Source organism: Moschus berezovskii, chromosome 11 (assembly GCF_049115385.1).
Source record: "Moschus berezovskii isolate FMDL1 chromosome 11, NW_MosBer_1.0, whole genome shotgun sequence".
NCBI classification, from domain to species: Eukaryota; Metazoa; Chordata; class Mammalia; order Artiodactyla; family Moschidae; genus Moschus; species Moschus berezovskii.
Genome location: NC_142470.1, coordinates 88,921,380 through 88,934,416, shown reverse-complemented (window position 1 = coordinate 88,934,416; position 13,037 = coordinate 88,921,380). Strand labels below are relative to the sequence as shown.

General features: G+C 36.0%; 1 protein-coding gene across 4 annotated transcripts in view; it reads right to left on the bottom strand.

Moving 5' to 3' along the window:
* Positions 1-6,908: 6,908 nt before the first annotated feature.
* Positions 6,909-13,037, bottom strand: part of HEATR5B (HEAT repeat containing 5B) — a 97,067-nt gene continuing 90,938 nt past the window's right edge. The window contains exons 35-37 of one of the 4 annotated variants that reach the window (XM_088841541.1): positions 12,396-12,547; positions 11,028-11,241; positions 6,909-8,489 (exon numbers count right to left, since the gene is read on the bottom strand). In XM_088841541.1, coding sequence (XP_088697667.1) covers positions 8,185-8,489; positions 11,028-11,241; positions 12,396-12,547 — 671 coding nt within the window. In that variant the 3' untranslated portion in view covers positions 6,909-8,184. Of the gene's footprint in view, positions 8,490-11,027; positions 11,242-12,395; positions 12,548-13,037 lie in introns of those variants that run through there. The other 3 variants (XM_088841540.1, XM_055399485.2, XR_016038616.1) reach the window with 3 other exon arrangements.

Sequence of the window (13,037 nt, the reverse complement as noted above, 5' to 3'; positions counted from 1 at the left end):
CAAGATGTAAGAAAGCCTTCCTCAGTGATCAATACAAAGAAATAGAGGAAAACAATAGAATGGGAAATACTAGAGATCCCTTCAAGAAAATCAGAGATAAAAAGGGAACATTTCATGCAAAGATGGGCTCAATAAGGGACAGAAATGGTGTGAACCTAAGAGAAGCAGAAGATATTAAAGAGGTGGCAAGAATACACAGAAGACTGTACAAAAAAGATCTTTATGCCCCAGATAATCACGATGGTTTGATCACTCACCTAGAGCCAGACATCCTGAAATCAATGAAGTCAAGTGGGCCTTAGGAAGCATCACTATGAACAAAGGTAGTGGACATGATGGAGTTCCAGTTGAGCTATTTCAAATCCTAAAAGATGATGCTGTGAAAGTGCTGCACTCAATATGCCAGCAAATTTGGAAAACTCAGCAGTGGTCACAGGACTGGAAAAGGTCAGTCCCAAAGAAAGGCAATGCCAAAGAATGCTCAAACTACTGCACAATTGCACTCATCTCACACACTAGTAAAGTAATGCTCAAAACTCTCCAAGCCAGGCTTCAGCGACATGTGAACTGTGAACTTCCAGATGTTCACGTTGGTTTTAGAAAAGGCAGAGGAACCAGAGATTAAATTGCCAACATTCGCTGGATCATTGAAAAAGCAAGAGAGTTCCAGAAAAACATCTATTTCTGCTTTATCGACTATGCCAAAGCCTTTGACTGTGTAGATCACAACAGGTTGTGGAAAATTCTGAAAGAGATGGGAATAACAGACCACCTGAACTGCCTCTTGAGAAATCTGTATGCAGTTCTAGAAGCAACAGTTAGAACTGGACATGGAACAACAGACTGGTTCCACATTGGGTAAGGAGTACGTCAAGGCTGTATATTGTCACCCTGCTTATTTAACTTACATGCCGAGTACATCATGAAAAACGCTGGGCCGGATAAGCACAAGCTGGAATCAAGATTGCCAGGAGAAATATCAACAACCTCAGATACGCAGATGACATCACTCTTAAGGCAGTAAGTGAAGAACTAAAGAGCCTCCTGATAAAACTGGAAGAGGAGAGTGAAAAAGTTGGTTTAAAGCTCAACATTCAGAAAACTAAGATCATGGCATCCGGTCCCATCACTTCACGTCAAATAGATGGGGAAACAGTGGAAACAGTGTCAGACTTTACTTTTGGGGGCTCCCAAAATCACTGCAGATGGTGACTGCAGCCATGAAATTAAAAGACGCTTACGCCTTGTAAGGAAAGTTATGATCAACCTAGACAGCATATTAAAAAGCAGAGACAAAATTTGTCAACAAAGGTCCGTCTCATCAAGGCTATGATTTTTCCAGTGGTCGTGGAGGCATGTGAAAGTGGAACTATAAAGAAAGCTGAGCGCTGAAGAATTGATGCTTTTGAACTGTGGTGCTGGAGAAGACTCTTGAGAGTCCCTTGGACTGCAAGGAGATCCAACCAGTCCATCCTAAAGGAAATCAGACCTGAGTGTTCATTGGAAGGACTGATGTTGAATTTGAAACTCCAATACTTTGGCCACCTGATGCAAAGAGCTGACTCATTTGAAAAGACCCTCATGCTGGGAAGGGTTGAGGGCAGGAGGAGACGGGGATGACAGAGAATGAGATGGCTGGATGGCATCACCGACTCGATGGACATGAGTTTGAGTGAACTCTGGGAGTTGGTGATGGACAGGGAGGCCTGGTGTGCTGCATTCCATGTGATCACAGAGTTGGACACGACTGAGCAACTCAACTGAACTGAAGGATTATGATTCCCCAAAATGACGAATAATCCATCGGTTTAAAAAAATATATTTTTACATGAGTGACTATTAAAATTTAAAAACTATCCAAAATAACCAGTTATTCAGATCTCTTTTTAACTGCTCAAACAAAAGGTTTCAAACTGAACTTGGTGACTTTCTGAATTCTGGTCAGAAAAAAAAAAAAAGAGTAGACCACTTGACTGTAGAGAGGGCTTTGCTAGGATGAAGAGTACTTTGGGGGAGAGGAGCGTGCAATAGTCCACTGTACTTCAGTTTCTCCTAATATCTGCCTGCTCTAATTTCTCTCACTTCTTTTTCCTGTCTGATTCACGTGGCCCATCCCTGCTTCCACGTTTCCTGAGACTCCAAACCTTACTTCCTAGATTTAAAGTCTAGTCAAGACAGGGTTGGGGAAACAGCCAATCACACAAGTTAGGTCATAAGGAATTATCTGAAATTTTTCTTGGACTCCAGAAGTTAAATCTAAATCCCAGTCTTCTGATAGGTGGGGAAACATCTTCTATTATTTACTATTTTTATTATTATCACTATTATTTTCTTTTGTCTGAAAATAGTTACTAAATTTCAATTTCAAATTTAAACTTTATATTATTTAGTTTTAAATAATTTAATTGAACAAAATTTAATTTTTAAAATTGATTTTAAATTTGTAAGTAGCTGATGTTTTGAGAAATAAACACTTAAAATCTAAAATCAGGATTGCTTTAACAAATCTAAGTATTTAACAAAGGAAGGCAATAAAATGATACTATAGATCTGAAGCTGTAGTAAAACTTCTCTTAGAATATAGATGGTGATCAACTTGAGATTCTATTTTTCTAAGCAAAGATAAACTTTCAAAAAACACATTCCTATTCTTTCTCATCAACTCATCCCTCTCTTCTCTACCCTTTTTTTTCTTTTAAAATTTCCAGTAAATGACAGCTCAACAGATTTTTTTATCTTTTTCTTTTTAAATAACTATAGTGCCCCCGTTTCTAAGGCAGGAACTGAATTTCAAACAATTAATGTAATCTTCATTACATAAAAAGAGCTGTGGCAGACCAGGTTGAGGGGTGGTAGGAAGAGAAGAACATTTTTAACATTTTTGCTGCTGCTGCTGCGTCACTTCAGTCGTGTCCGACTCTGTGTGACCCCATAGACAGAAGCCCACCAGGGTCCCCCTATTCCTACTGGCTATTCAACATACTGGTCTCCCAGGTGGAGCCTCTTCTCAGCAGAAACCCAATCTTCATTTAGTCTTGAATTGCTCAGGACAGCACCTCCGATCCCAAACTCCCATCTGATATTCCATTAACATCAATGCAGTCAGTTCTCAAAAGAATTCAAGTGTACATTGTTTACTTATAAACATGATGTGGGGTACAAACCTGGGCACTGTACTAGACAAATAAGAAAGATGAATGAGGCTGAAGAGGTTCAGTGCATTTTTGGTTTTTCAAGGCTAAAAGCTTTAACTTGTATTGCACGCAGTGCATTTCTCTCCCTCTGCTCAGCAGGCCCTCGGTATGCTACTGTTGTTCAATACGTGTTAATTTTAGCACTTGCAGTTGTTCTCTGTGATGGAAAGTTCTACTATTATCGATGTTATCTCCTGGCCCAGATTTCCCCCCAGCTGCAGGACATGAAGTAACAAGGTCTGGACCAGCTCATAGTCACTTTCACATGAACTCATAACGTGAAACTTTACTACCCATGAGTTGACTGTATTCAAGCTTAAAGAGCCAATACGTACATTTTCATTACAGGAGAAAAGGACAATTTAAATAATACAGTGTTTAGTATAGGAGATGACAATACCAAAATAAATGCTGCAACATTTCTATGAGAATGTAGCCAGATTAAAACACGAAGAGTACAAACTAGTTAGAAGGTGAAATGGAGCTTTCGGCAAATTTCAAACACCTGAGGAAAAAATACTATAGTGCCTCTGATATTCTGAAAGAAGTCTTATACAGCTGACATGTAAAGAACAACAGGAATTAATAATTGTTATTTTTATACCTGGTACTTACTAAGCACTTAATAAAAATAATGCATTTTATATGCATTAACTTGATCCTTATAATGTCCCTATGTGGAAGTACAAGAATTATCTTCATCTGACATGTAGGCATACCACATATGATTATAGGACCAGATGAAATAAAAGGGGGGGGGTGAAGTAGGCAGGGGTCAGATTATGAAGGGGCTTAAGAGTACTTTATGGAATTGGTCTTTATGGTATAGTAATCAGCTGAAGAGTTTTCAGCAAGGTATCAGATTTGAAAATATAAAGATCATTTCAGTTTCTGCATGAGAAATACAGTATTAGCTGACATTTCTAAATTGTTTTCTAAGGGTCAGGCACTATTTTAAGGCCCTTTGCAAGTATTGATTCATTTAACCCACAGCTACTCTATAAAATAGGAATTATTATTTTTCTCATTTTACAAATGTAGAAACAAGTGACTTGCTCAAGTTCACACAGGTTGTAGGTGAGTCAGGTTCCAATCCAGGCAGACTGACCCTACCATCCACAGCCCCCATTTTGCTACACTGCAGTCAACCGTGGCATTGGACTAAGATGGTGATAATGGCAATATGGACACATGGAGGTATTTAGGAAACTTGGTGCATAGTGAGGGAGAAAGCGGGACATGATACCAAAATTTATGAACCGCTTACTTATCTGTGTAAGAGTTGTGTTGGTATATAAGTCCAGTATAAGGAGATCATGAACTGAGAAGCAGGTTTTAGGTAAGGAGGTAAAGAGTCCAATTTTAAATTGAGGAGTTTCTGAGAACCAGTGGCAGGTAGTCATATATGGAATCTGAAGAGTAGAAGCCAGGCTAGGCTACGGACAAGCCTACAAAGGAATCCCTGATTACTATTTTCTATTACACCTTGTTTCATACCTTTCTTTCCTCATGATCACAACCTGAGATTATTTTCTCTCCCTCCCCAGGCAGAATGTAAACATATCATGGTAGATTCTTTGCCTGGCTGTTCTTTATTGTATTTCCAATGCCTGGCACAGTGTAGTGTCCCATTAATACTGAGGGGGGCGATGAAAGAATAACAGACAACATGACAGAATCTCATCACAAAATCTTCAACAGGGATTCAGGTTCTCTCCATGTGTGTCCAGTGTCAAGGAATGCACTACCACAAGGCAACCATTTCTCAACAGGTCTCTTAGAAAATTCTTTTAAGTTCTATTTCAAACCACTTATTTGAAACACTGTCCTACTGCTGTGGTCCATGGTCTGACCCTCCTATCTAATGGTTAATGACCATGTTGCTCTTTCTTACCCAGTTCCTCTGTATCACTTGGCTTGGATACACACCATTTTGTCACTGCTCTTGACATGTGGCGTATGAAGGTGATTCTTCAACCCCCTCAGTCCAGCCTCCCCCTCCATACACACAGAGGGCCCACAGTGTATAGAGCAGGACTGTCAATTTCTTTAACAAGTATATTTTTACTAAACAGCAACTTCATTAGGTCCTTCTTACTCACTTTGTAATGATTTACAGCTAACTAAAATGCCATTTTAAAAAACATTTAGGTATATCAAAATATTTGGGGAGATTTAAGTGCACTCCAAGGCATTTTCTTGGTATCTGATAAACAATAACCCAGTTTTATTTTCACATCTCTTATTTCAAAAAGCAGAGCTTTCTAAGATTCAGCAAATATCAAAATTCAAACCTGTCATATCTTTACCCCTTTAAGAAATCTAAACCAAGGAAATAATCTACAAACTTTCATTTTTAAAAAGCCAAATGCAGCATTACTTATTTTAATATAAACACTAGAACCCAAGTACCATAGCACAAGATGATGGCTAAGTCAGTACAGTACATTTGTTATTCAGTAAGTATCAAAATGGAGAAGCCTGGTAGGCTGCAGTCCATGGGGTCACTAAGAATTGCAGACAACTGAGCGACTTCACTTTCACTTTTCACTTTCATGCATTGGAGAAGGAAATGGCAACCCACTCCAGTGTTCTTGCCTGGAGAATCCCAGGGACAGGGAGCCTGGTGGGTTGCCGTCTATGGGGTCGCACACGACTGAAATGACTTAGCAGCAGCAGCAGGTATCAAAAAGATGGTTACTAAATCTATCCTATATTATTATTAGAGTAATTCTATGAAAAAAATGATATAAAATAAGTGGATATAACAGCCTACCTGCAGGATGTGATTACAAATGTGGAAGAGAATGGATTAAAATATCAACAATGATTTGGACTGTGTGGTGAATTGTGGTAATTTTCCCCAAAATTTAATAAGTCAAATTTTAATGTATAAAATTGACTTTCCTTTGACCTCTGACTGCTTTTATGTTCACTAGACAAGATTAAGGCACTTTTCTGTTTCACAAATGAGAGATTTTCTTATATCATAATAAGAAATAAGTTGGGCAGTGAAACAAATTAATATTTATAATTCATCAAATAGAACTCCCTTTTACAGATATGATCATAGAAAACTAGAGGTTGTCAGTGGCTCAGAAGAGTTGAGAGAAAGTATAAAGATGTACTGGGGAGAGGAAAGGGAGAAAAAGAAAGATGGAAGGAGAGAAGGAAAAGAGAGATAATCATTGCTACTGCATAATGTAGTATATTCCCCAAAGCAGTAAATGATGGGGAACGCCTGGGAGGTACAAAGAACAGCAGAAAACGGCCAAGGGAGAAATAAACATACCTCATAAATAGATGAATGAAAAGGGTTATGTGCACAAAAAACAAGGAGACTGGAAAACAGTCTGGCAGTTTCTTAGAAAGTTAAACACAGAGGTCCCACTGAGCCAGCAATTCCACTCCCAGATATACACTCAAGCCAAATGAAAAACAGAGCAACACAAATACTTGTCCATAATCGTTTACAGCAGCAATATTTGTAACACACAAAAAATGAAAACAACCCAAATGCCCATCAACTAATGAATGGATAAATAAAATATAAACAGAAAGGAACAGTATTCAACCATTAAAAAGGATGCAGTACTGATGTATGCTACCACATGGATGAACCTTAAAAATGTTAAGAAGTCAGTCACAAACGGCCACAGAGTGTATGATTTCATTTATGTGAAATGCTCATATTTAATATGAGAATTGATAAGGGACAGAAAGTAAGCTTGGGGGAAGCAGAGAGCTTGTGGGGCAATAGCTAAATGGTGTCAGATTTCTTTTTGGGAAAATGAAAATGTTTACAGTTGATTGTGGTGATGGTTATACTACTCTGTGAACATACTGAAAACTACTCAATTATATATTTAAAAAACAAAGAGAATAGCTTTGGAAAAGCAGGTATAAAATGAAAAAACAGAAAACCTTGCAGAAGTAAAAGTCAGTAAGAAAATAAATGAGAGAACACACCTATCTGAGGTCTAAAGACTACATAAGGAAGGCAAGGCTACATTAGCTGCCAACTGGTGAGGGTCTGAGAGAGAATAAATAGGAGGTAGTAGGTATGTATCTGGATGTTCAGAAAGGTTCAGTCTACATTACACATCTGGTAAAACGTGGTGTTAAAAGTGTGCTAAACAGTGTGGCAAACATTCATTCATCACTTATCTATTTGATGTGGTAGAATTCCCACTGCAGGAGAGACTGGCGGAACCATGACTAATTCATTTCTGCATGCCCTGCAGCACTTAGCGTGATGCTGTCCACACAGTAGGCACTCAGTATTAATATTTGATGAATGAAACCAACCATCAGAGCCAGAACTCAAGGCTCTGTAATTACAAAGCATAAGTGTGGCCAAATTGTAGCCATTAAAAAAACCAGAACATTATTCCATATTTGAATCATTTTAATGGATCTTTAAATAAGAGTTTTAATTCAGTTAACTAAAATATACACAAGCATAATTTAGTAATCTAATATGAAAGCAAGAAGATCTAGCAGAAAGATAAGGACTTTCCAAGAAATGCTAAGAAAATGTAACTTTATTCTTAATATATACACCATGAAACAGACACTCCACATTATTTTGTTTCTTCAAATTTTAAATTCTGCTTGCTTTTCAGTTAATTTTTTTTGGTAACAGATGCCAGTGAATATACCATTTTTTCCCTGACAATATCAATAGGCCACCCAACTACATGATACAATTATTTTGCATTTAAAAGATTATGGCTCAGTGTTTAAAAAATAAATTAATTAATAAAAGAGAAACATTATTAGGGAAAAAAATGAAAGCACATTCACCACAATAAAAAAAAAAATCATTCCTTCAAAATTAGAAACGGGTGTGAGCATTATTTGTCTTACCCTACCTCGGAAGCATATAATTCCTGTGTATAAAGTTGAACATATAGACTGGAATGATACAGTGGTTACTACTAATTAGGTCCTGACTGACAATATAAACAAAAATGAATGGGACTGCACATTAAAAGAAACTTGTTTTTAGCTTAATTGTTGGTGCAGAGTGCACGGTTGGGGCTGGCTGCCTGGTGGTCACTTTGGCCTTACTGGCTTGACTTGCTCTAACAGCAGTTTCCAGACGTACTTTCAGCTCAGGAGCTGCTCCCATTACTGTCTTGAAAGCGTGTGGATATAGAGGTCCAATATGCATTAAATTCTGGAGTGCAAACTCATGGAGATCTTTGGAAGCTGTGCTTGCTGAGGCAAAAGAATTTTCATCCAGCAGGTAAGAGATCAAAGTGGGAACTAAAAGAGCAAGTAACTGGACTCCTGCAAATAACAAAGATAAAGTCTGAAGATGCTCATGAATCTGAAAATTACAGTAAACCTTTATTTAAACACTGGGCAATTACCACAGTAGTCTGAATTATAATAAAACACAAGTAATTGTGCACAATCTATTTTAGACCTCAATAATTATTCATTATTAATATTGAATATTTACTAATTCTCCAAGCCACGTCAGGGTAGGAAATCAGGTTTGATTTCCTGTTAAGACTGTATATTTTGCATTTATACTAATTGTTTTTTTTTTTTTTAAAAACTACTGGCTAAAAGGTAAAAATGAACAATTTTAGAAATGCCACTGGCAGAATGTATTTTGAGAATAAAACTGTGAAAATTTCAAGGGTCTTCCAGAATAGGAAGGTTGGAAGTTTAATGGAATAGGGAACAGAGACCTGAAGCATTCATTAGGAGGAAGAAATCATCAAAGGAATGAGTGAATGTACACATTAATGTGATGACAACCATTTCCCTTTGGTTTGTGCATGGCAGTTGGCCTCAGATTTAGTATTAATTTTTAAAAAGTGACAACCGCTGCTTCTACCTCTTAGAAGTCTTACTATAGTACAAAACATCTGAGTGAAGCAGTCCTTTAAAAAATGAAATCATTATGGTGCTTATTGTTGATATAGCCCACTAATAATATATACTAAAAGTTGGTTGGAGAATTGAAGTTACATTGCCTCAGTTATTTCATACTTTAAATTAATTGACTCTTACATGGAAAATTAAAGGGTTATTTATTAAATGAACCTTGTTAAATCTAACTATTAAACTATATTTAATTTCATGAATAATACATGAATATATTCTTGCTGTTAAAAGAATTCAAACAATAGAGAATTATTTGAAAAAGTATAAGACTCTCTTCCCTACCTAAATTAGAACACCTGTTCAGGAATTGATCCTAAGGGTCAACTCAAGTCAGACATAACTTAATACTAACTATGCAAAAGTCAATAAGCTCAATGTTGACACTATGAAATGAATAAGTTTTAGTCTGTATGTTTACGGAATTTACATTGAGTAAAATATAAATAAAGACAAAATTATGTTGAGTCACCAAACATGGACCATCATGTCAGTCATAACATTTCTATCCAAATAATCTGTTAACATCTAGTTTCAACTAAATTTATCAGCTCCTCCCAAAAAGCTCTTCTTCCTGAACTTTTCAATTTTTAGACTGTTTCCATGCTTCTTCCAAGTAACACAGTAATATTTGGCTCTTCTCTTTCTCTTGTCCCTATAACCTATACTCATCAAGTCAGATCAATTTTTTTTTTCCATAATCACTTCTGTATCCTTCTCTTCCATTGCAGTAATTCTGGATTATCATTTTATAGGGAAGTTATAAGCAATAGCTTTTTAAAAATCTCTACTACCTTTCTAACTTCTGTGAAATTCTTTCAAGAGAAGAGGAAAAATTTTATGATAGAAAAACTGATGCAATTTTTACCCAGAGAGTAATCAGGCAATATATATTAAAAGTCTTAAAAATGTGCCTTCCTTTCAACCCAATCATGTCACTTAACAAAATTATCTTATAGAAATAACACACAGGAGGAGACAGCCCTGCATCTTTTAAACTCTGTTTTGGAATATGAGGGTAAATGATCATGGACCTGGCAAGGCCAGTGAGAACATCTGTCCCACTGCTACCACCATTTGTGAAAAATGGAAGGTTCCACTAATGAGATACCACACTTTGGAGTTCTGTTAAGACCCCAGAGAAATGACTCTCGTTATCCTGCTAGATTCTACTTCTACTGTTATTTTATTCTGTTAATGCAAATTTACTTCATTAAAAATAACACAGAATGATCACAGATAATAAAACGTCAATTTAAAAAAAAAAAGGAGTGTACAAAGATATCTGTATAAGAACACTCATTTCAGTTATTGATGATCTTGAAAAATTGGAAACAGCTTAACAATTCAATCATACTAGTTTAAAAAGTACAGTCTTTCTGTAACGATTGAAAGTCATATTCTTAAAGATAAATTTTAGGTTGTGATGAAATCTAAGCTTAGAGGATAAACAGGAATAAGTATCAAGTTGCATAATTCTTTGGTTAAATGGATGTATACAGTAGTTTTTCATCAAATTAAAAAACAATAATTTTAAATTTTGGAGTATTTTAATACTGATATTTAGCATGAATACTAATCTGGTCCTATTTGTTAAAAAGCTTTTATACATCTCTTATAAACACCAAAATGTATTATTCTTAAAAACATATTAAACAGCCATATTTTCCCTAGTTCTTAAAGAGTACCTTCCTAGAAAAAAAAAAATCCATGCATTGAAATGCATCCATAATTTATTTTAAACTCTTGCTCTTAAATATAAATCAATTCAATTTTGTTAGCAGCATAAGCAAAAACATTAAGCTCTCACATAGTAACAACCTTTAGAAAATTTACTGCTGCAATGGCCTATTTGGTCAAATAGCAAATAAGATTAATATGTAATACAAACCTTCATTTTAGACTAGTGGCTTTTTAGAGAAAAATACTTACTGTTCTGTTCTTCCCCAAGAGCAACCAATGTTTCAAGAACTTTGATTCCTTCTTGAACAGCTAAGAGTTCTGTACTACTGCCTGGTCTGTTTCTTTCAACAGCTTTTAGCTTTTCAACTACTATTGGAGCTAAGGAATGGATATAAGGAGTTGAAAGGGCCCGATTGGAATGTTGAAAAACTGAGAGGAGAAGCTGGTAACATTTGGCTTGAACCTATACAAGAAAATAATTTTATTAATTTATATGTGTGACAGCTCTTATTTGCTCTACATCACATTGCACCTTAATATGTACGGAAAACAAACAATACTGCAGGATGAAAATAGAACTGTGATGAATTAATGCCATTTCTGGAGTAATAATAAAACTTCTAATATGCTAATTAAATAAAACTGAAATTAATCAAACATTCCTTATATGTTAGCTCCCAAATTACCACTGCTTTTATATAATTTTTGTATTTCTATACTGTGTAAGAAATTAGATATCAGGAATTCTAATTTTTGTTTTTAATTCTTTGTTTAATTTACAATTGTCCCTCTTAAATTAACCTATTTTATATGGCTAATATTTGAATGATGTCAAACAAACCTATAACATATATTAGACACCTCAACTCCATTTGGATTCTCTTGAAATAAATGCTTAAACCAATTTGAGTGTTCTAGGCCTCCAAAGTAGTTTCAGTGGCTCCCCTTTAGATTAGAAAGACTTCATGTTAATAAGAAGCAAAAAAACAAGAAAGGAAGGTGCATCAACTCATTGATGTAAGGGAACAAAGTGGGAAAAACTGTTTCAGTGCTTTGGGAGAAGACAAGCTACTAAACATCACTGGACAAAAGAAAAATGCCTGGGGAATATTTTAAAAATACACATTTGTGGACCACACATCTGGAGACTCTGATTCAGGAAGACAGTGGTAGATGTTAGTAAATTGCTTTTTTTCCTGATGTTCTATAGGTTTAAGAATCATTAGTTTTGATGCTGACACTATAAAACAATAAAATTTATTTTTTAGAAAAATGAGAGTTTCCGTTAGGCCTGTAAAAACACATTATAATATTATATATATTTATCTTTTAATGTCCTTGGTGTGATTAAGTAAACAGTGAAAAAGAGAAACACATAAAGTCTCTACCAGTATAGGCCAGGGATGAGCAAGTATTTTAGATACTGGGGAATTTCTGAATATATAAATTAACATACACATGTCTCTCCTAAGCTTTAACCAGTGACCTTTTCCACTCTTCTGGAAAATTCATATAGCAAATACTTTTCATTTGATGAATCACACATTTTTAATGAATCTACCTGAAATTTTTCTTATAGAGTGGAAGGTTTACTATTATGTTTTAAGTGTAACTTACCCACGGGTCACATGAATTTAATGCATTTTTAAATCTGTAAATGCAGCCATTCTGCAGTGACTGAACTCCTATTATTTCACTACCAGCAGACCACAGGAAAAGTGCAATTGCTGTCAGCATGCTTACTTCATCAGGCACAGGCACAGAATCTTCTGAAATAATTAAATAGCAGAAAATTAAAAAAAAAAGAATCTCTGAAATATATGAATAATGAAATATTTAAATATATATATATATATGTGTGTGTGTGTGTATGAAGGATTCCCTGGCAGCTCAGCTGATAAAGAATCCACCTGCAATGCAGGTGACCCCGGTTAGATTCCTGAGTTGGGAAGATCCCCTGGAGAAGGGATAGGCTACCTACCCCAGTATTCATGGGCTTCCTTGGTGGCTCAGATGGTAAATAACCCACCTGCAATGCGGGAGAACTGGGTTCGATCCCTGGGTTGGAAAGATCCCCTGGAGGAGGGCATGGCAACCCAGTATAGTATTCTTGCCTGGAGAATTCCATGGACAGAGGAGCCTTGTGGGCTACAGTCCATGGGGTCGCAAAGAGTTGGACATGACTGAGTGACTAAGCATAGCACATATATAAATGAAAGCATATATAATTATGGCATTTAATGTTTCTTCATCTTGTTA